The 25,132-nt window shown below is 37.5% G+C and overlaps 1 protein-coding gene across 4 annotated transcripts in view; it reads right to left on the bottom strand.

The window, feature by feature from the left end:
- Positions 1-25,132, bottom strand: part of LOC149539874 (S-adenosyl-L-methionine-dependent methyltransferases superfamily protein) — a 199,953-nt gene that overhangs the window by 124,826 nt on the left and 49,995 nt on the right. For all 4 annotated transcript variants that reach the window (XM_089801075.1, XM_089801076.1, XM_089801077.1 and 1 more), the window contains exons 4-5: positions 2,662-2,880; positions 2,241-2,485 (exon numbers count right to left, since the gene is read on the bottom strand). In XM_089801075.1, the coding sequence (XP_089657201.1) occupies positions 2,241-2,485; positions 2,662-2,880 (464 nt within the window). The remainder of the gene's footprint in view (positions 1-2,240; positions 2,486-2,661; positions 2,881-25,132) is intronic.

Raw genomic sequence — 25,132 nt, 5'->3', positions numbered from 1 at the left:
TAGCAATCTCTCTTTTCGCTCATCAAGAATGTCTCATCTGTGGATCTAAGAATTCCAGACTACATAGCTTTTGCTTCTCTCTTTCTGTGACAGGTGTTTGCATGCAGGTTATTCTTGAGAGCTGTCGGGTTGATCTTTCATCAACTTCAACAATGTTGCCTCCTCCCTGCCCCCTCGTTTTAACTAGTCTTGGTTTGCAAAACAATTCATTTTTTCCTCTTGCTCTATCATTTTGATGATGAATAATAGAGTGTGATTGGAAATGTTGATGCAAACAAAGCTTACACGATTGAATCCAGAATTGTTACACACTGATCAATACTTATAACATTAACAGCACCAAAAGACCGAACAGGAAAACCAAAAACCAAATAAGGTTAAATGTCATTATGGACAGAGTGTATAATACATGCAATGTAAAACTCTCTCTGGGAACCTTTCTTGGCTCATTCTGTTTTGAGTTGCTGTTCAATAGCTTCAGTCCCTTTGTGAAACTCCACTAACTTATGTTTTTACCAAAGGAGGCACTACTTCCAATTTAGGTGTTTGCATGCAGGTTATTCTTGGGAGCTGTGGGGTTGATCTTTCATCAACTTCAACAATGTTGCCTCCTCCCTGCCCCCTCATTTTAACTAGTCTTGGTTTGTAAAACAATTCATTTTTTCCTCTTGCTCTATCATTTTGATGATGAATAATAGAGTGTGATTGGAAATGTTGATGCAAACAAAGCTTACATGATTGAATCCAGAATTGTTACACACTGATCAATACTTATAACATTAACAGCACCAAAAGACCGAACAGAAAAACCAAAAACCAAATAAGGTTAAATGTCATTATGGACAGGAGTGTATAATACATGCAATGTAAAACTCTCTCTGGGAACCTTTCTTCGCTCATTCTGTTTTGAGTTGCTGTTCAATAGCTTCAGTCCCTTTGTGAAACTCCACTAACTTATGGCTTTACCAAAAGAAGCACTACTTCCAATTTTTCAGACACAGCACAGCCTTCATGCAGTCTTTCTGCTGCTATATGAAATTCACAATTAGAAAAATTGATTTCTGATTAAAACTAATGCCGGACCTCTTTTTCATCACTTTATTCCTACATTCTGCATGCTTACAATGAGGGTGCTGAGGGATCCAATTCAGGAAAAATCTTATTTATCCTCTTCAAAAACTCTTTAGGGTCATCAGGAGTTGAGACTCGAGAGTTAGACAACTAAATATTGATAGAGCTCAAAAGAAATTGTATTACAGGAATTGGAATAAGGTGGAAAGAAGGTTGAAATCTTCCATGGAAACTATTATTTCGAAAGCCAGCATTACTCATGGTGATGTATATCTGCAGAAACCCAGAAAGGACATTTAGTTGGAAGTGCCCTGTCTAGGCCATCTCATATATCTCATGAAGTAGAAAAAGCTGTGCTGTGGGAGTCATGCGACCAAACTGGGGTGACATGACCATTATCAATTCTAATAGAAGGGTATGGAAGGTCTTTTGGTTTCATTTTTATGCTAATATAAAGATAACTGAGATGTGTCAAGAGAAGGAGAGCTTGCACCATATTCTAAAAGGCATACCACTCAAGCTGAAAGCTCAACAGCTGCAATGCCAAGGGGCTGGGCACAGCATGCGCCATTCTACAAACCTTAAGTCACCCCTGCCAATCCAAATTAGCAAGCCAGGCTAAACATTTAAGAGAGTACTCTGCCCATCCTTGTCATGGAACTCCACATACATCTGCTTAATGATATTCAGCTCTTCTATGTTATTTTTGAGCCACTCTATTCACAAAAAAATTTAATAGCTATCATATAATGCCAGGGATTTCAACTAAGAAATAATACGTTTGAAAGTTGATTTTTAAGTTTATGACAATAATCTGCTCAGAATACCTAGTAGTTTAGTCCATATTTTAGATAATCTTAGTGACAATGGTACCAACTTTTGTCGGTAGGACTGCATCACAGAGCTATATATTCATGTTCTCGTAATACAACGTAGCAATGATATATGTATCAATAATTGTAGATGGGTGTTTTGTCTTTTCAAACATTTGATAGGTCTAACTCTTATTTTTATATAAATTTGTAAGCTTTACTCAAAACAACAGCAGAGTAGTTGTCTCTTTCTAGATTGAAAGTGGAACAACTGACCGTGCAGACTACATGGTGTAGAATTCAACTGATTTTTCACTGCATTTGGTACCTAGATATATGCTAAAACTAAGAACTTACTTTATCATACCCTGCATCTGAAATATCTCGATCATTTCCATTCTGAAAGATGGATGATTTTTTCAAGCCAACAATTGCAGACTTTTTGCCATAGAAAATCATCTCTGGTTCTTTGGGTTCTAAGCTACTTTTAAGATCATTAAATTGTGGTGCTCTTCTTGAATTACGTCTTTCTTTCCATGTTCTTTTGGATGTCCATTCTCCATATGTGTCATTTGATTTGTCTTGAGGTAAGCCAGATTCCCCTATCCATTTAACAAGGAATCAATGCATTAAGGCAGAAAGTGATAAAGATATTATTACAAAAGAAACAATAACAGAACAGCAAAACATTGAAATCATTAGATGTCAGTATGCACTTCTCAGCAGGAAATATCCTGAAAAGCTGCTGATCGTGATCATAAATCACAGTTGCATTTACCATTTATCTCATGATCATTGTTGCATTCTGACTCAGCAGGTCTTCTTATAGGTAACAAATTAAATGAAGTTCCATCAGCAACAAAAAGCCGACAGTGGTCTCCCAGTTCATATTTCTGTAGCATGGTGCGACATGCTGCTAAACGATGTTTAGCAATATCAACACCAGTCAATGTACCAGACATCTTCAAAAGATCAGCAAGCATACAGAGTTTGGCACCTGAAAACAAATTCAAAGTGGAGTTAGAGAAGGTTTAAAGGATCCTGCAGTGAAGTCTCAAGGCAAAACAAAACAGTGACAAATCAAAAAATCAAGAGATATCATAAAATGTTCAAATGGCCAGCCAAACATGAGAAACAAAAGGCATTCAAAGCAATATAATTTCCACACTAATCATTTGACAGGAACATTAAGTAGAGAATAATGGTACTACAGGAACATGTCAGAAACAGTCAAGAGAGTTCATATAGACTTCTCATGATACATATAACAAATGTCACTGATATTATCGTAGCATTAAGGCACTTTTTGTTAAGTTGGAAAGTTGTGGTTGTATGCAAATCATTCCTGAACAAAGAGGAATTGATTACGAGAATCACCATTTTTGTAATTTCAGTTAAATTCTTATTAAGCCACCTATGGTAAGAAGGGAGCCTCCCATATTGCTGAAAGGAGAAAAATCTCATGAGACATTGCCTAAAGCGTAATTTTGTAAGTTGTGGTTATAGTGACTTACAAAAAAATTAGCCAAGTTCTAACCTCCATGTGAAGTCTCAAGGTTTGCTAGGTTGCTGATCGCAATTGTTCTGTCTGAAGGCCCAATGAAATTCTGCCACGTTCGTCAAATTATGTTTAAAGTTTGTCTTGTAACATTATATCGCAGGGTGAATGAAGGACTTTACAACCACCAAATAATAACTCGCTTTTACTATTTCTGATTTAATACACCTCCAACTACCCTATTATTGTCCTTACACCTTACAAATGCCCAAATAAGGTCTGAGATTTGTCAAGAGCAGATATATTCCTGCTGTCTGTAGGATTCGACTCTTTCCCTGGAAGTAGTTGGGTCACTATACTGAATGTTATGTCCACACTTGGGCTCTATAGTACTTGCAGTTCTTTTCTCTTATTACGGTGACTATTTGCACTGAATACCAACTATCAATAACTATTGAATAACAGAGATTAATATCCACCTTTCGTGAAATCCATTGTGTAATTCTACCAATGATATAGCACTCACCCCTGGACACCTGTGCAAAACATTTAGGATGTTGCCAATGCTATTAAAGCTGTAAAAAAATCATGGCAAACATCCAGCATGATTCTTTATAGAAACACATTTTTCTTTGTTCGGTCATTGCACAAGCTTCTGACAGAACAACGGTGATGGAATGCCCGTGCTATGGTCTTTGCGGACTCCTGCAAGCTCAACACGAAACATAATGAATACCTCCGTCTGTTTCAATGTCTGGTTATAATATTGGGTGCCGACTTATTAATATTTATTATTATTTTTGCAACCACATGATCACAAGAGTTCAGCAAGATAAGCTATATCACACTACAATACTTTACTCGTCAATATCAATTGCCAGACTTAATACTTGAGATGGTTAAAAGTATTTATTCCGGCAATTTATCGGTCCATGGCAATATTTCGAAAGCCGAACTTTGGAGGTTATGTGCCCTCAAAGTACCAAATTTTAACTCACAAACTTAACCAATGTTGAACTTAGGAATTATATTGTGAATTTGATTTCATAAACACCTCCCGAAGAATTTTAAGTTTTCATGGCACTCATTACAATACTTCTTGGTTCATTTAATTGCATGTTCTCAAAATTACGCACTTCTCTTCTACATGGCAGTCCAATACATAATTACCATTCCATCTTGGGCCCACAATAGAAGTCTGCCTTGTGCAAATACATTAAGATGAATGGGGATATCAGAATATGAGCAGGAAGAGGAGCAGGGGTGGGTTTTCAAATTCTAAGTTCTTTGTGAAGGAAGATGCTGATGAGCAAGATGACCTAGGTGGATTTGGTAAGGATTTTGTGCAGCAGGTGATTTGTTCTTCCCATTATTTGCTGCGTCTGGAAGATTCTGCTTGGATTTGTGTTTATGAGGTCGTTGTGATCTCTATGGCTTCCTGCAAGTGGTTCATTGATCTTTGGGCATACTTGGGGTACCTCCTTCCTCGTCGAAATGCTTGGTCTCCTGTCTTGGTGGATTTCTCTAGCTGTGTGCCCTACGTTATGGGTTCCCTTTCTCTTTGGTTGCGTACTCATGATGGAGGAGGACTGGTTTGGACCCATTTGGAAATTTCTTCCCTATGCGAGGACTTCCTTTCAGAGGGGTTTGTTCCCTTTGTTATGTCTACCTTCAATGATGTTATGGGAGCTTCTAGTTATGGGTGGCTTCCTAGGATTTTAAGTAGTTGGAGCTTTGTTGATGTGGGCTTTTCTACTTCTCACGTCTAGTTTCCACAATCCGACTGGGCAGGTTTGTGGCGAGTGGCTAGCAAGGTTCAAGTTAGGAGTTTCAGATGTGGTTCTCGATTTCCTCTATCAATGGCTTCAATTTGTTCTAGCACTATTGTGCGTGGGTGTTCCTAGCCCATGCTAGTGAGGCATTCTACCGTCCTCCCATGTGGCCGCGGCTATCGTGGAGCATTTTTGTTGGCGGGTTAACAAATGGGTTTTATTGCATGCGTTGGACCTTTCACACTTCTTTGCAGTGTTTTCAGCTCGGGCTCACAAGTGTCTACATTGTTGCTCTTGGTGCATGCGTTGGGGTTTCAATGCAAAAAGTTACCCGCAACTCAATTTCTTCCTAGGGGAATCTTTCATTGCAGTGAGCTATAGAGATTGTTGTGCTTGGTTGCCTTGGTGCGAATTTGAAGGAAGATTTGGGGTCTTAGATTTTAGTCCCCCAATGATACATACCTAAGGTATTCTTCTTGATAACTCTCTGGTGGGGACTAGGCAGTGCCTTGTTCTATGGAGAACCATTGCTTCCCTTTTGTTGGGTGATACTTATAATGTTTGGGGTGAGCAAAGATGGAAGCCTACAAAAGGATTTTCTCCCTCTGTTGTTGATACGAATTGTGATGGAAGTTGGTGGCAGCAATATTGTGTTGTTGTTGTGATGATTTTTTATGTGGTTGCTATGAGAAGGACTTGGAGTGTCCAAGATTATTGGACTTTCTCCATGAGAGTTCTATTATTGAAGAAGCTCAGTGGAAGCGGATATATGGTTCTTCTTCATGTGTTGATGACAGTAGTGTTGGTCCCTGTAGTTATTGCCTCTTTTGGATTGTGTTACAGCTCTCTCGGATTGAGTCTATTGTGAATAGTTAGGTTGTTGCTATCCTCACACTTTTGAGGGGTGGGGACTCTATTAGTGGATTTGGCTTTCGAGGTATCTCAATGGTTCTTTGTTATAGGCTAAGCATTCAGGTTGTGTGGTTAAGTTATAAGGATGGGTTGGGTGTTTACTTGTTTAATTGGTATATATGTGCCTCTAAGCCTATGGCCCAAGCTTAATTTCCCCCTTTACTAGGCAATTTGTTTGTTGTTCAGAGGGCTTTTCTATGCCCTTTGGTTGTGAAAAAGAAGTTTACCTAGAAGGTGGGCTTGGTTTTTTCTTTTTGCTTCCTCCATGGCTTCTTTGTTGACAGAATTGTCTCCCATAGAAGTGGAGTTCAGGTTCATGATGTGGGTTGTGGCGGAGATCCCAATTGAGGAAGAGGGGAGTTGGGCTACCACTGGTAGTTGTTTTGATGGCTGGAAGTGTCACATCCTTGGCCCTAGCTTAGTGGTCTTTCTTCTCCCTGCTTCTATTGAGGTGGATCCTTTTGTTATAGAGGTGCAAAGGGAGACTACAATGGGTTGGAAGATCTTTGAGATTGTTGACTCGAATTGGTGGTCTAGTTGTTTTTAGATCTTTGATTTTGACAGAGAAAGAGGGTCAGGCTCTTTGATGCCTGAGTTTGGGTACTAATTGTTTTGGGGATGAATATGTCTCCCCCTCTCTGTTTCTTTTCCTCCTGTGTCCAGGTGTTTGCTAGTAGTTTAAAGGGCTCACTCGAGTCCTTTGTTATTGTTTTTGGTTAAAGGTAGCAGCTTTGTAGGGGCTTGTCCCATAATGATCTTTGTCAACATTGACTATGGTTGGTGGTTGAGTCACATTCAGACCTTTGTTTTTAACAAAGGTAGACCTAAGGTGATGTTTTTACTTGATGATGAGCATTAGGTGTCATTAATGTACTGTTAACTATATCTTGTATCTTCCCTTTGGCCTTGCTCTCTGTTTGTCCCATGAGCCAGCACCTTCTTACTGTTTTTTTATCAGAAACATTAAGATGAGCACAAAGTTATATTTCTGACCACCCAATTTGCCTTCATAAATATTTCAGTACCAACCTTAGGTACAACGGGGAGTTATTTCGATATACTTTGCTATAAACATTCGTCGGGAAGACCATAATCCATTCTTTAGTATCCTGCTCCTTCAATATGATACTAGCCACAAACTTTGGCTTGAATATAATGCCTAGCACAATATAAAAATTTATTCACCTAACTACCATAATAAAAATCTATAATGAACCTTGGAAATTTGTTGGCTCCTTATAATATTTCGGTCCTTATGAATACTATAACACCAAGCTGAAAAAAAAAACTGAACCAGCTTCTAATGATCACAGCCAAACTCTTCAGACAGTAGAAGGTGGATCTACAAGACTTTGACTGTCCATATGGTGTTCAAAAGTCTCAAAATCAATATATGCTTGCCCACAGCTACAAGAATAGAGTTTCGTTGTATGCAAACATTTAAATTCAGCTTAATACTCTTCCATATAATCTAAATATCAAAAATATCTGATCATTAGTTTCTAGTTTTTACAGGATTGTCCCTCACCAAAATTTAAAAATGATTTCTTCAATGTTAACTCTTCAAACTGGCAGGATGCATGATCCTGATACCACTGTAATATCCTAACCAAATATTTGCCCCAAAACTCATAACCAATCTCAGAAATTTTAAATAAATAATTTAATGCAATGCATTTCAGATTTGACCAGCAAACCCTCCTTCAATAAAAAAATAAAAAGAAGTTAAACTATTATTTGATAAATCTCTAGCGCAATGTGAAACACTTGCACAATGTCTCCAACTGCTAATGGGTTTCTATCCACTATCCACGATCGACGCTGAAGCTTTCAAAATTCTCCAAGAAAGAACACAAAGATGCAAAATCATTAAACCAAGTATGCTGAAATGAGCTCTTCTTCCTTCTTTTAAACACAACTTGGTGACTTCACATTTGATCTCATGTTTCTTTATTTCCTTTTTAAAATGATATTTTTCCCTACTTAAAAATAAAGTGCCCATATCTAAAGAAGTGGCATTAACAATATGAACATAAGTTATAAAGTCACTTTATAATAAATCCATTAAATCTTCAGGCATTTAAATTACTAATCAGATGGACTTGGATATACATGTGTGATAGCTTGTCGGAAAGGTCTCGAGAAGATACTTTTAAGTCCAACCCTGAAATGCCAAGAATGTTGCGCTTGTTGACTTACTAGAAATAGTAAGTGTCTCGAAAGATGTCATGTCCCCTTCTCAGTGCTACTGTTTTGGCGCCAAGTTAATCTATCTCCATATCCGGATAGATTAATGACATTAACTAATAGGATGCCTACCAGTCACAACGGAGGTTTAATTTTATTTACTTCAATCCTTTATTAAAGTGTGTGGAATAAAGTCACTTTATGTTATAAAGTTATTTACTTTATAAAGTGGCTTTAAGTGACTACAGGACAAAAATGGTGTTTTTATCTCACATTCCTTGCTCCTTTTGTTTTTCCCTCACTTCAAGGTTATAAAAGAAGAGCTTGTATTGGGATTTGAACACACAAGAGAATTTGATAAACTCAAAATATTGGTTTTCACTGGTTGCTTAAGTGTGACCGGAAATCCCAAGGACGAAAACCCTTGGAATGGTGCAAGGAGTATGGACATAGTTCCCAGCTCCACAAATTGTTTCAATATAGCAGGAGACTCTTAGTATTGACAGGATTTTCTGAATTCTGAGATCATATTCATGGTGATGGAACCCTGACATTTACTTACAGGTTGTGTGGTCTCATTTATATGACATTGAACCGAAGTTTGCAATGATTGGAAACTCACACGAAAGGACTTTATAGCAGGTCTCGATAGCTACACAGTAAGGCACATTGTTATCATAGAAGTCGAACCGCATTTTCTCCTGGTTGCCATTAACAAGCAATAGCATCTGGGCCTACACAGCAGCGGAATTATTTGAACATATACAGCAAGTGACCTGCTCTCAACGGAGGGAATAGTAAAGTCCCTATAGTAAAGTGGTTACTAGAACCAGATACGTTGGATGACTGGGCATTCACGTAGGGTGGCATCTCTTGTAATGTGTTGAGTTGCTAATTGTGTACGGACAAGAAATTCCAGTTTAGTCGCAGGTTGAGTAGAAAGCATGGATGACTACAGGTACTATCATAGCACGGGTTGGGAGTTGTTCTACCACGCGAGAACTATGTGCTCATCACATTCACGCTAGAGGACAATACAAGGCATGTAGGTACCCAAGCTCGACAAATCATCATGTGCTCAGCTTCCACTACTTATAAATAAATTGATTTTCTTTCAGTCTGCAAGTTATGTAATCACAAAGTACCAAATAGTAGGTGTTTGTAGAATCTTACCAGTTGGTTGGTTTAAGTGTCATTGCTTGCTCAAATAGTTCTCATTGTTATTCAGAATTGTATTAGTTGGAACCTCCACAGTGCTTACAAACTCTTTGTCAAATGCCAGTCTTTCCTAAAGGGATTTTACATAAGAAATTTTGAAGTATTGTTGGACAATCCTTTGACATAACACCTGTTCACTAGTGAATAGAGTTCTAAGGTATGCTGAAAGAAGAATAGTACTGGAAAGTGTATTACAGTAGTATTATAACCAGAGTAACGAGAATCGCGCTGAAATCGCGTGAATCGCCGATTCAACGATCAGATTCATGCACCCCGATTTTTTTGGAGTCGAAAATCGTGATCGGCGATTTCATCGGGTGAATCGCATGTATCGGCGATTCACTCAAAAAATCGCCTGAATCGCCATTAGAAATCGCCAAAAATCGGCTGGCAACAGCATGCATGTTTAGTTGGAAATAATAAAAAAATCACTTATGTTTTTTGCTTTCTTTTTTACCTTTCCTCTTTGTTATAACCCTAACGGGCCTTCTAATTGTTAAGCATGACTAGAAGAGAGGAGAAGAGAAAAGAAGAACCATAGGTTATAAAAAAAATAAAACATAAAAAAGCGACGACAAATAAAAAATGTTTAGAATGCATAACGGATGATGCCCAAGGGAAGGGAAAGACATAATCAGGTAGTAAAACATCAGCGGTTCGCAGAAAGAGTGTGGGATCAGAAGAAAATCACAAAAACACTGTGTTCCATATAGTTTTGTGTGGGTTTCAGAGTGCAAATTTGGTTTTGGCAACGGGGGCGCTGCCCCTCGACCCCGCCCTGTATCGCGACAAGGAGCGCGCCCGGGGCGCTGCCCCAGGACACCGCGAGGGCACTGCCCGTCGACCCCGCTGGGGGCGTTGCCCCCTAGACCCCCAGTCGCTACGGTTATCAGTCGTGGGAAGTCTCACCAGTTGATGAGACCTGAAGCTGTTGCAGGCATGGAGTGTCTGTGGTGGAGAGAACAATAGAGCAAGCCTTTCGAGAAGGGTGATATGCTTTGAAGCACTTGGAGTAGGTGTTGGATGTGAAGCTGTCTTATAAAAACTCTTTACCCCATGTGGTAAACACAAACTTCCATGTTTATATATGTTAAGTTTCAACTTCTATTTGATGATGTTATAGTGTGTTTAAGTTATATTCAATAAAGGGTGCATGAAATAAGTCTTAAATTGTTAAAATCTCTACATTTAAAGGGTTTTTTCAAATTTGCCGATTCACCCCCGATTCACGATTCGATTCGGCTGTGCCGATTCCGATACGATTCCGATTCTCGTTACTTTGATTATAACGTATCTAGATTGCTTGTGAACTATTGATTAAATTCCCCTCAGTTATATTTAATCAGCATTTTGATCAAAATTTAAGTACAAATTATTACAGTGGTATCAAAGCCACAAGACCTGCCATCTTGTGACAAATAATAAAATTTTTGCAGAGCATTATCAACCTAAAATGACAGCCAAGAATACCTACAACCGGAACAAGCGGACTCTTTAATACATATTGACATTGAAGATCGTTTTTCTGTTGATGAGGAAATAAATTTTGGAACAGGTAAACAAGCTGATATTACTCAACAGGTTGATCATTTGGGACAGGCTGAACCAGAAAACAACGTTCAAATGGCACATAATGAAGATGAACAGAACAAGGAAGTTCGAGAAACATTACAAGCTATCATAGATGGACAGAACAACATTGCAGATGCTCTTCAGCAATTAGAAGGTACTATGCAACAGTTGCTTCTGGTCCATAGAAGGGTTCCTAGCCATCACAGTGGAGGTGGTAGTATAGTTGGATCTCCCCAAGCAACTAGAGCTCCCACACATAACACGAGCAGGCCCTTGATGCTGGTTTTTAATGTAGAAGAAAAAGTTGTACCACCAGCAGCTCCAAATTTATTAGTAGACAATGTGATGGCAACATTTGATGAGTGGGATTTGTTTCCAAACAAAATCTGACCTTCGTTCAGTATCTAAATCAAAAAAGAGAGGCTGATAGGCAGCAACAGGATTGGAGACCGAGAGCACCTAACAAAGATCTAAAACATGTTATGAACAAACTAACTCTCCCCACCTTTGATGGCAATGGTCATACATCTGTTGGAGCTTGGATTCACAAGCTAGATACCTATTTGACACTTAAGCCCATGGTTGAAGCAAAAGCCATCAGATTTGCGACCATGCACCTAGAGGGAGCCGCATATGATTCATAGCATCATGGATTAGTCACCCAGAATCATGACCTCATAACTTCATACGAAATTTTCAACTCCAAGTTGATTACCTGCTTTGACAGGAAAGATGTTGAAGTCTATTACAAGGATTTGGCTCAGCTAAGTCAAAGTGGATCTTTAGATAAGTTCAATAATGAGTTTCAGTGTATATCAGTTATCGTGCCAGACATGTCAGAGCAGCAGAAAGTGATGTTATTCACAGAGGGGTTACAGGACAGATTTAGGGGTTTGGTTAAAGTCCTTAAACCAAACACCCTGGATGACACGATCAAGATAGCTCATGATTTGGATTCACCTTCATCGATATTACAGCCTCCAAAGAAAACTTACAAGGGATCTACATCAAGCCAAGGAAACAAAAACCAGCAGAAACCAAATCCTCCCAGATTGGATTTTGAAACGCGGAATGAACTCAGGAGAAAGAAATTGTGCTTTACTTACAGGAAGCCTTGGACCCCCGATCACAGATGCCTTGGGAAAGGCAAGATACATTATGTTGAGGTTCTCTCCAAGGATGAAGGGGAGCAACAGGAAGGTGAAGTTGTTGAGGACAGCGAGGAAGAAAAAGTTGAAGAGCAGCCCCTTAAAGATAAGAAGAAGAAAAATGTCACGGAACAGCCTCCAGTTATAGCCACTCTTTCTAGTGATCTGGCATGTCATTATTTTAGAGTGAAGGGTGTGGTTAAGGAACAGTGTATTGTTTGCCTCTTGGATACAGGAGCCTCTCATAATTTCATTAGTACATGAATGGTATCTAAGAGAGGTTCGCAAACAATTGACACTCCCGAGTTTGAGGTGAAGGTAGCAAGCGATGAAGTGTTGAGGTGTACGGAAAAAGTAGCCAGTCTTCATATACAGTTTGATGATTATCTTTTGGAGATTGATTTCTACATTGTTGATTTGGATGGTTTGGATGCCATTCTGGGTAGACAGTGGTTAAGGACTCTTCGCAAGTACACTTTTGATCACAAGACCATGCGGTTGGAATTCTCATAGGGTGATCGGTTAGTAGTCCTAAAAGCCATACCAGATAGTGGACCTAGATTGATTACAAATCACAGGATGGAGGCCATTTTGAGACATGATGACATAGAATGGGCAACACAATGTTTCATCTCCTCAAAGGAGACACAAGATACGAGGCAGCAGTATCATTATGACATTCAAACAGTTTTAGACAAGCACAAGAGAGTGTTTGAGGATATACCCCCGGGAATCATACCAAACAGAGAGTTTGAGCATATTCTCGAGCTAGAGGAGGGTGCCAAACCCATCATTACTACTCCTATTGTCACCCCAAGCACTACAAGGAAGAGATAGAGAAGACGATCAAGGAGCTTTTAGATACAGGACATATCTGACCCAGCTCTAGCCCCTTTGCCTCTTCTGTGGTGTTGGTTAAGAATGATGGCTCCCTTCGGATGTGTATAGACTACCGCGCCCTATTCAAGAGAACCATTAAAAACAAGCATATGATTCCCCGCATTGATGAGTTACTAGATGAGCTTCACGAGACAGTTTATTTATCGAAGATCGACCTTCGATTAGGGTACCACCAAATTCGAGTCCGAGAGGAGGATGTGCATAAGACAGCTTTCAGATGTCACTACAAACACTATGAGTTCTTGGTGATGCCATTTGGGCTCACTAACGAACCTATCACTTTTCAGTGATGCATGAACCATATTTTCAAAAAACAGCTAAGGAAGAGTGTATTGGTTTTCTTTGATGACATTTTAATCTTCAGCAGGACTTGGGAAGAACATTTGAGGCATTTGGATGAGGTTCTTAGTCTCATGGAGGAACATTTCTTATTCATAAGAGTCTAAGTGTGAACCGGGATTCTCTATTTGGGGCATGTGATTGGTGCCGAGGGGGTTAAGGTGCATCAGGAGAAGATACAGGCAATTCTAGATTGGCCACCATCAATAGATGTATCTGAGTTGTGGGGTTTTCTTGGTCTTTGTTCCTATTATCGGCGATTCACCAAAGGTTTTTCGCAGGTAGCAACACCCCTTACCAATCTGACACGGAAAGTGGCATTTAGTTGGACAGAGGATTCTGAGGCAGCATTTGATAAACTGAAACAAGGGATGAGTACATGTCCAGTGCTAGCATTTCCTAATTTTTCTAAACCCTTTGTTTTAGAGTCTGATGCTTTAAGAAGCAGAATAGGGGCAGTATTAATGCAGGATCGTCATCCCATTTCTTTTCAGAGCAGAAAATTTAGGGGCAACAAGTTACTATATTCCACTTATAAGGAGATGTTGGCTATAATGCATAGCTTAGCCAAATTTAGGCAGTACTTGGTGGGAAGTAAATTTATAGTAAAGACCAATCATAACAACTTACACTACTTCCTGGAACAAAAGGAGTTGAATGAAAGGCAGCAGAAATGGGTCAGCAAGATCCAAGCTTACGATTTTGACATTGAGTATGTCAAGGGGAAAAATAATATAGTTGCTGATGCTCTTTCCCGAAGACCCCTAGTGTTAGAGTGTTATGCCATTTCTAAGATTTCAGCAAATTGGAGGTCCCAGCTATTAGTGTAGTATTCCAAAAATGCTCATGCATGTCAAGTTATGGACAGTATACTTAAGGACGAGCGGTACAAGGTGATGAATGATGTTATATATTACAAAAACAGAATCTACCTAATACCTGAATCTAAACTAAAGAGGGATAGTATGCACACCGTACACGATGCACCATCAACAAGACACCCAGGGTTTTTTAAAACCTACAGGGATATCAGGGAGAGATTCTCTTGGAAGGGGCTAAAGGACGATGTATTGCAGCATGTTAGAGAGTGCCAAACTTGTTAGCCGAACAAGTCTGAACAGGGCTTTCTTGCAGGTTTACTACAACCTCTCCCTATTCCAGCTCAAAGGTGGGAGAGTATCTCCATGGATTTTATTACCAGGTTTCGTAGGGTCCAGGGCAGGGACTGCATCTTTGTAGTGGTAGATAGATTGACCAAGTACACTAACTTCTTTGCGATCGCCAGAGATTGGTCAACCTCTCAAGTAGTTGAGTTGTTCTTTCGAGAGGTTTTCCATCTCCATGGGTAACCCAGGACTATTGTGAGTGACAGGGACAGTAGGTTTTTCAGTACCTTTTGGCAGGAGATTTTCAGTTTGACAAGTACAGAGTTGACTCCCAACACTAGCTATCACCTACAGACAGATGGTCAGACCAAAATAGTGAATAAGTGGTTGGTAGGGTACTTGAGGAACTACATTGCAGGCCAACAGAAAGCTTCGGTTAAGTGGTTGTATTTGGAGTATTATTATAATACCACTTATCATATGTCCATTCGGATGACTCCTTTCCATGCCCTTTTATGGTTACAAGTCTCTTTCTTTTATTGATTTGGCCTTACAGGACAGCAGGGCACCATTGGCCAAAGACTAGATTACGGACCAGCAGGACATCCTCTGAGTTCTCAAGGATAATATTCAGTAGGCACAGAACCAGCTGAAGTTATATGTTGATCAACGCCTTACTAAGCGGAGTTTTGAGGTGGGTAATAGAGTTTTTCTTCGTCTACAGCCATATAGACAAAGCTCCTTGAAGAAAAGTGGGTCGGAGAAACTTATGCCCAGATTTTACGGACCTTATTGTATCACTAGGAGGGTAGGGGAGGTCGCTTATGAGCTGAATTTGCCACGTGACAGCCGAATCCACAACATTTTTCATGTTTCATGCCTCAAGAAGGCCATGGGCCAACGGATTGTACCCTCAGAGAGTTTGCCCCCGCTTGATGAAGTGGGTAAGCTTATTTTGGTGCCGGAAAAGGTGATCGAAACTCGGGAGAGGAAGATGCATAACAGAACCGTCAGGGAGTATCTAATCCAATCGAAAGATTTACCATATGAGGATGCCACTTGTGAAGGTGAGTCTATTCTGCAGCATCTAGCATTGAGATTGCTTGAGGGCAAGCAATCCCGGGAAGGGAGGACTGTCATGTCCCCTTCTCAGCTCTAGTGTTTTGGTGCCAGGTTAATCTATCTCCACATCCGGATAGATTAACAACATTAACTAACAAGATGCCTACCAGTCACAATGGAGGTTTAACTTTATTTACTTCACTACTTTATTAAAATGTGTGGAATAAAGTCACTTTATGTTATAAAGTTATTTACTTTATAAAGTGGCTTTAAGTGACTATAGAACGAAAATGGTGCTTTTATTCCACATTCCTTGCTTCTTGTGTTTTTTCCCTCATTTCGAGGTTATAAAAGAAGAGCTTGTATTGGGATTTGAACACACAAGAGAATTTGATGAACTCAAAATATTGGTTTTCACTGGTTGCTTAAGTGTGACTGGAAATCGCAAGGACGAAAAGCATTGGAATGGTGCAAGGAGTATGGATGTAGTCCCAGCTCCATAAATTGTTTCAGCATAGAAGGAGACTCTCAGTATTGACAGGATTTTCTAAGTTCTGAGATCATATTCATGGTGATGGAACCCTGATCTTTACTTACAGGTTGTGTGGTCTCATTTATATGACATTGAGCCGAAGTTTGCAGTGATTGGAAACTCACACGGAAGGAGTTTATAGCAGGTCTCGACAACTACATAGTAAGGGGCATTGTTATCATAGAAGCCAAACTACATTTTCTCCTGGTTGCCATTAACAAGCAATAGCATTTGGGCCTACACAGCGGCGGAATTGTTTGAACATATACAGCAAGTGACCTACTCTCAGCGAAGGGAACAGTAAAGTCCCTACAGTAAAGTGGTTACTAGAACCAAATACGTCGAACAACTGGGCTAACTGGGCATTCACATAGGGTGGCATCTCTTGTAACATGTTGAGTTGCTAATAGTGTACGGGCAGGAAATTCCAATTCAGTAGCAGGTTGAGTAGAAAGCGTGGATGGCTACAGGTACTATCATAGCATAGAGTTGGGAGTTATTCTACCACGCGAGAACTGTGTGCTCATCACATTCACGCCAGAGGACAATACAAGGCACGTAGGTACCCAAGCTCGACACACCATTATGTGCTCAGCTTCCACTGCTTATAAATAAATTGATTTTATTTCAATCTGCAAGTTATGTAATCGCAAAGTACCAAATAGTAGGTGTTTGTAGAATCTTACCAGTTGGTTGGTTTAAGTGTCATTGGTTGCTCAAATAGTTCTCATTGTTATTCGGAGTTGTATTAGTTGGAACCTCTACAATGCTTACAAACTGTTTGTCAAAATGCCAATCTTTCCTAAAGGGATTTTACATAAGAAATTTTGAAGTACTGTTGGACAATCCTTTGACGTAACACTTGTTCACTAGTGAATAGAGTTCTTAAGGTATGCTGAAAGAAGAATAGTACTGGAATGTGCATTACAGCAGTATTATAACGTATCCAGATTGCTTGTTAACTGTTGATTAAATTCCCCTCAGTTATATTTAATCAGCATCTTGATCAAAATTTAAGTACAAGTTATTACAAAAGAATCCCCCAATGCTGAGCCTGTTGACTTACTAAAACTACCCCGATTGGCCAGCAACTAAAACTGTCTAGGCCAAAAAATGAATTGATCCTAGAGAATACTCGGTTAGCCGACAAGACCAAGGCAAAACGGGCTAACAGCGCAATGAAATTCATTGATCTTGAAAGGGGGACATGATAAGTGAAGAGTATATTGTTGCTGTTACATCCCAATTTTTTAACCAATTTAAAATGTTCATATAGTTGTTGAGGTTTCACGTGAAGTCAGTTGACAGTTGAAATTTGTTATAATTATGTGAAATGGTAAGATGGTTAATCATTATAATTTTATATGAAGATGACATGCTAATTAACTGTTATGATGATATTTTTAAGCTATTGCGGATAGTTGGTTATTTATCATGAATTCATGGTAATTGAAAAGGCGGTTAGCCGTGATCATTTATGAATAATAACTCATTATGATAAATATGATTTAACTATGGAGAATTGTCTTGTAGGGAGCACATCGAAAGGGTGGAAGCATTGTCAGAAAAGAATTAGGCATAGGGACACCACCATTACTGGGCAAATGGGTATGAATCTTGAATCACCATGGTTGAGGACCTAGTGACTTGAATAACAGGATACAATCATTAAACACACATGAGCTATTAGATAATCTTTAAAACATTTTAACATTTTAACTTAATCAAAGTACATACCTTTAAGGGTTTATGATCAACATTCTCATCACTTCATTATAATACATATTTATGTACGTGCACATAGATATAAAAATAAGGTGACACCATAGTATTATTTTACACAAGATTATATTGATTAAAATACATACATTTAAATGTGTACACCATGAGTGGATAAAGAAGATGAAATAATCTTGCAGGTGAAACATGTATTTAGATATACATACTTAATAGGTGTAACCTTGGATAAACATTAAATATGATGCCATCTCAATAATATGTGTGTGTGTATGTGTGTGTGCGCGCAAGTAAATCTATATGTATATAACTTTATAAAATATCCTTTTTGATAAGTAACCTTCAAATTCTCTTCCATATTTATTTATTTTCTTTTACGACGAGAATGTACACTTGGCAATTTTATCGGTGATTCAAGAAGATGATTCTTCTTCTCTTTTAAACTGCTCAAAAGTTACGGCTTCTTGGAAGCCTTTGATATTTTCAAATGCCTCCTTATTTATAGAAGTCGGGAGAGTCCAAAGAAAAAAAAATTTCTCACAATTTTACTTTTGCTCATCTACGTTATTTCCTTTTTGTTGCCAGTGATTTCAAACCAGTCGTAATTCATATATACTCTGAGTTTTGCATTCGGATTGCTCATGTCAAAGGAACCGATTGCTTTAAGACAAACCCAGGCTCACGTCTTTTATTTCAGACCAAGTTATGTGGTCAGCCTTCCAGATTCAGATTGCTATATGTTCTTTAAAACTTCTTTCGAATTTACAGCAGAAAGGAACGTGTCCATGAATTTTCGTACATTACTTTTGAATTGCACAATCGAATGGATATTTGATGAGTCTAATCTTTCTGTGTTGAGTCAAGACCAAATGTATATGATATGTTCATACATTTTTGTTTTACTGAAGTATATCATAATCGAATTATATTTCTTGCAAGCCACTAAGATAATTTCTCAAGTCATAAAGATTGTGATATGACAAGCTGAAAAATGTAATACTCTTACACCAGCTAAGGTTTAGTAGAAATAGTTGGTTTACTCTAGATTTAAACACTTGGGACTCACCTAGCTGTATGGCCAAGGAAGAGATGAAGAAGTGAGAAAAATAAATCTACAATAACATGAAACAAAATCAGATGTGACATAACAATATATATTATTTTTAAAATGAATCATTTAAAAGCTCATGCATGTCCAATTCATTCTCTGTTGTCAAGTCGAGTGGTGTGATTAAGTACTAAGATGCTCAATGGCTGACAAAGTGTTCCATATCTATTCTAGGTAGGGAGGGCCTTTCTAGTTAAAGAAAGTGTGGAGACAAGTTTTAGGTCCGTGGTTGGGAGGTTAAGCCCCTGACAATGTTTCCCCTCTCCACAAGATGTCAAGATGTAGATCAGACAAAGACAAGTTAAGCATTCAAACATTTATTGGTAATAGGTAATTTACTATTATGATGTTTATTCAAGTAAGAAGATATGATGGATTCATTTATATCGTTGAATTCAGTTATTTCCTTTAATGAAAGCAATCTTTCTCATTAATAAAATTGGTAACCAATTAGATCGATTGATCTTCCATCTGAACATGCAATATATCTATATGCAAGAGATAGGTTTATCTAATGGATTGTTATTTCAATCTTTCATTTATAAGAATATTGATTATAGCATATCTTCTAATCTTATGTTATTGCCATAGCTAGCAATAGAAAGAAAAGGAAAGATCCAATGGTATTTGATGCTCTAAATAATACAGTGGTATCTAACGCCCTAAATGATACAGTGGTATCTGATGCCCTAATAGATACAGTGGTATTGACGCCCTAAAAGATACAATGGTATTTGATGCCCTGGATGATATATTGGTATTTGTCATTACAATAAAGTAGTATAGCTATCTATTCCTTAAGAGGTATTTTATGGACTAACTTGGGTTTTGCCAAAGCATCCCTAGACGGTTTTCAGTTTTTAAATTCCATGGTATGTAGATTTTAAATTCTTTGGTAAATTCATTGATTGTATATTCAATTGTTAGTTATGAAATTTCCATTTAAGTGATTGTAATTGTTAATCTCATTAACATGAACATAACTGATATAACTATTTTCCTATCAATGTGAATTAGTAATGTATTTCATTGAGATGTTAGTTGATAACTAAGGTTTGGAAAAAGTGGATGTTACAGTTGTCGGCAAGGGCAACGTTCAGATATAATTTGGCCAAAGGAATCTCATATTCCTCAATGTATACTACAATTCATAGCATGGAACTAAACCTACTCTCAATGAGTCAGAACATGCAACATTCTCCTCAGCTTGATGTTGTATTCAATGCACACAAGTGTTTGATTATTGATCGTGTGACTCACACTACTATAGTTGTTGGCATTAAGGATCATGTTCTATATAGACTTGTAGATATAGGTGATTCTGTAGAGCATATGTTCGCAACAAAATCATCTTCTACCAATAGACTCTGGCATCAATGATATAGTCATCTTTTGTATAATATGTAAATATGTCGATAAGATCATTTCTCCAACCTTCAGTTTCTTATTAGAAACGTCCTATTTTTGTACTCTCGCAAAGTCATTATATTGATCGATCATTGGTCAATACAACAACAAAAGTTTTTACCAATTACTTCTTAATAAAAAATCAATCTTGAACATTCAATAAACACAATAAGGAATGCAAAGCTTATAATAATTGGATTGGAGAAATTAAAACAAATAGTCCAAACACAGACCATCAACAAGGAATACATGTTTTATCAACTACTAGGGGTTATCGACACAATCATGCATACCTGATGTTGAAAGTTTAGCTTCAGTCGAATAATATTGAGCATCTAAATATGTTATCTTTGTCTTATATTATATGTGTGTGTGTGTGTGTGTGTGTACAGATATGTATACATATAGTTTAGACAAAGATGATTCAGATCAAGCATATTACTGTTGTTACCGATTCACATCGGGTTCTGTCATTCTTGATACTTTGACTGCATTGAATTACTTTCAGAATTATCCATCATCTCCGATCAGGGATTAGGTCTTACTTGTATTGCATTCGATAAGTATTAAGATCATTATTGAACATATTTTCGGGCATGATTAAACCATTGTATGTCTATGGTTAACAAAACATTAGGTTATGACCACGTAGGGTCATGACCTTTGGGCCATGTAGAGCCATGCCCCTACGGGATCACAACTCTTCACAATTATATATATAATTGTTCTCATCAATGGACAAGGCAATATGAAAGACATAACATACTTGCACTCCCATGATTAATAAAGAAACATTGCACATTACAAAATACATTCCTGTCAACATTCGGCATTCCAGTTACAGCATATCAAAAGCATTTTTGAAGGTATCTACCTATTGCATTCGAGTTACTCAAGGAAAAGCCTGATATAAATCTGTTATTATTTCTATCAAAGATCCTATAAAATTAACATGGTATCAAAACCATACAGATAAGAAATTTTATTCAGAACTTATATTAAATTTATATTTTATTCAGCCTTTACCATTTTTTTTTAATTCTTCAAAAATGGTTAACCACATAAGGTTAGAGGATAGATTGGAGGGAGCTTTAAACTTTTCGTCATGGAAGATTCGTGTCATGATAATCCTAAGAGAAATGGAATTAAAAGAATATGTAGAAACAAATAAAACTATTCCAAAAAATAATCTAGACAAAACAACATGGAAAAGGCACAACAATAAAGCCATGAAAATAATTAGACTCTGTTAAGAATCATATTCACCCATCTATTTCTAGCCTTTCTACAGCATTTGAAATGTTCTCCACTATTAAGAATACATTTGAAATCAATAATACTAGCAAGTTGACATTAAAACAGGATTTATTATACATAGAAATAAACAGTTGGGAAACTATTACTTCTTATTTTCTAAAAATCTCTGAACTAAAAGATCAACTTACCACAATGAGAAGTCAAGTTGATGATAAAGAACTTACCATGATTGCCCTAAGGGGACTTCCTCTATCTTGGAGAACTTTTATTTGAGGACTAAGCTATCGACCTGAGCTTCTAAAATTTGAATTACTCAAGAATGAACGCACTCAAGAGGAATCAAGATTAGTCTCAAGGGGGATAAGCCTAAATCAAGAGGGAGACATTCATGCACTTCAAGCAAGTTTCAACAAGAAAGGAAAATTCAATTGAAATAAGAGAGAATCCAACAAACCTTATAAGAAAAGAAATTGGTCAAAAGTGAGATGTTTTCAGTTCGACAAAATTGGTCACTCTCATAATGTCTACCCTGAACGTAGAAGAATTCAAGCTGCTTAGCAGAAATAAAAGAACAAAAAGAGGAAGTAGAAGAAAATCATGCATTTTATCTAGCACTCTCCAATGAGTTAAACTCAAACAAAAACACTTGGATCATAGACAGTGGAGCATCTCGACACATAATAAGTTTTAGAGACAAAATTAAAAACTTTTCAAAATGCCACTCAAAGGAGGTAACCATCAGGGATAACTCCACGCATCCAATTAAAGGTATTGGGTCTTGCTCTATTCAACTAGATTCTGGCATTACTCTTCAACTGAACAATGTTTTATATGTACCTGGAATTAAAAGAAATCTAGTTTCTATATCTGGCCTTTCTGATCAAGAATACAAAATTGCTTTTCAAGAAGACAAAGTTTTGTCTTGCCCTAAAAACACTAACATCAAGAGAGCTATCACTATTGGTGTTAGAGATGGGAGTTTAAACTCTGTAATCAACAAAATTTTGCACTAAGTCATGAAATCTCAGAGTCTACAGAAATATGGCATAGAAGACTAGGTCACCTACATTTTCAAGCATTATCAACAATAGGAAAAATTGTCAAAGGGTTACCTAATCTAAAATCAGATCACTTAGGTGTCTGCAAAGGTTGTGCCCTAGGTAAAAATATCAAGAAAACCTTTCCCAAAAGTGTTCATAAATCTAAAGCAATTCTTGAACTCATTCACTCTAACCAATGTGGTCCCATCTCTGTACCCTCTTTAAATGGGTGCCTCTATTATGTAATCTTTATTGATGATTATTCTTGAAGAACTTGGATCTATTTCCTAAAACAAAAGGAATCTAGTGAAGCACTCTCAAAATTCAAAGAATTCAAGCTCTAGTAGAAAATCAATTAGGAAAGAAAATCAAAACTTTAAGATCAGATAATGGAGAGTACATCTCTAAAAATTTTAAAGATTTCTGCATTATTGTTTGGATTAAGAGGGAATTTTTTGTACCTTATAATCCTCAACAGAATGAAGTTGCAGAACACAAGAATAGATCAATTGTTGAATCAGCTAAAATTATGATGCATGATCAAAACCCTCATACTTTGTTTTGGGCTAAAGCATCTAACACTACTTGTTTATATTCAAAATCGATGTCCGCACTCAGTCTTAGACAATACCACTTGAGAAGAAGTATTTATAGGCATCAAACCATATCTAAGTCACCTATCGATATTTGCGTGTCCAGTCTATGTATACATTCCTAAAGAAAAGAGAACAAAACAAGAACCATCCGGAAAGAAAGGAATTCTCAATGGGTATAGTGAGAACTCCAAAGGCAACAGGGTCTATATCCCAAGTCAAAGAACAATTGAAATCAGCAGGGATGTTAGGAAGATGTTGCCTTCAACATTTCTAAAAATGATAAAGATATTCACAAAACCTACCACTGAGACAAATGAAGATCATCTGATAGAGAATGAGAGGGAGAACAACACTTCATCTCCTATACCTATTTTTAATGATGTTGAAAAAAACAACAATAAAAAGAGACCACTTTGGGCCAGAAAATTCATAGAAGAAAATCATGTTGAACCCAATGAAGTATTAAAAGAAAGCAAGAAAACAAGAACTCGGTCTTGTTACGTTGCATTAGTAACAAAACTTATCAAATCAAAACCTTCTAACACTAAAGAAGCCTTATCAAGTCAACCTTGGAAGGAAGCCATTATTGAAGAATAAAATTCAATATTAAAAAAATGATGTATGAGACATTGTACTTAGACCTAAAAACAAATCAGTAGTTTCTTCCAAATGGCTATACAAAATCAAGCATGCACCTGATGGCAGCATTGAGAAAAACAAAGCTAGATTTGTAGCACAAGGTTTCTTAGAGAAGGAAGGTATCGATTATGAGGAAACTTTTGCTCCAATTGCTAGGTATACATCAATTAGAACCATCTTGGCCATTGCAACATCTAAAGGATGGAAAGTCCATCATGGATGTTAAGACAGCTTTTCTAAATGGTGAAGTTGAAGAAGTGTATATTGAACATCCTGAAAGGTTTATTGCTCAGAACAAGAATACTCATGTTTGCAAGTTATAGAAAACACTATATGGGCTCAAACAAGCTCCAAGAGCATGGTATGAAAGAATAGAAAGTTATCTTACAAAGCTAGGGTATTTTAAAAATGAAGCTGATCCTAATCTATATTTCAAAGTAGATGGAAATGATATGATTATTTTGGTGTTATATGTTGATGACTTATTAATTATAGGTGAAGAACATTTAATAAGAAAATGCAAACAAGAACTGAAAACTGAATTTGACATGAAAGACTTGGGTCTTCTTCACTACTTCCTAGGACTGGAAGTTTGGCAAAAGGGAAACTACATCTTTCTAAACCAAGGAAAATATACTATTGATATTCTAACTAAGTTTGGAATGATAGACTACAGACCAGCTTCTACTCCTATGGAACTTAATCTACATTAACTGAAGGATGACATGGATAAATCTGAACCTGTTGATCCTACTCTCTACAAACAAATCATTGGCTCATCTATTTAGTAAATAATAGTCGTGACACATACTATGCTACCAACACCTTGAGTCAATTCATGGTTACACCAAAGAAGATTCACTTGGTGGCAACTAAACATATTCTAAGATATCTAAGAGAAACTAATGGCATGGGAATCAAATATGATCAAGTTGAGATAAATTGTAGTGCCTCTCCCATTTGACTTCTGTAAGTCATTCCGATGGATGCAACTTTGTTGAACTCTCCTTGAGATGGGACCATGATTGGGACCATGAGTGGTCTACACCCTTGTGGTGATCGAAGTTATGTTACTGTATAAGTTGCTTTGATTATGCTTATAGCTGATTTATGAGATTATGATGTGATCTATGGTTCACTGAGGTTTGTACAGTGGTTACCAGGATCGATGTGGTATCATGATGTTGTTTCATGATTACCCTAAGATGTGTGTAGAGAT

Source organism: Cupressus sempervirens, chromosome 9 (genome assembly GCF_028749045.1).
Source record: "Cupressus sempervirens isolate cs-2001-9-10 chromosome 9, ASM2874904v1, whole genome shotgun sequence".
NCBI classification, from domain to species: domain Eukaryota; kingdom Viridiplantae; phylum Streptophyta; class Pinopsida; order Cupressales; family Cupressaceae; genus Cupressus; species Cupressus sempervirens.
Note: the sequence above shows the minus strand (reverse complement) of the source record. Positions and strands in the feature narration are given on the sequence as shown.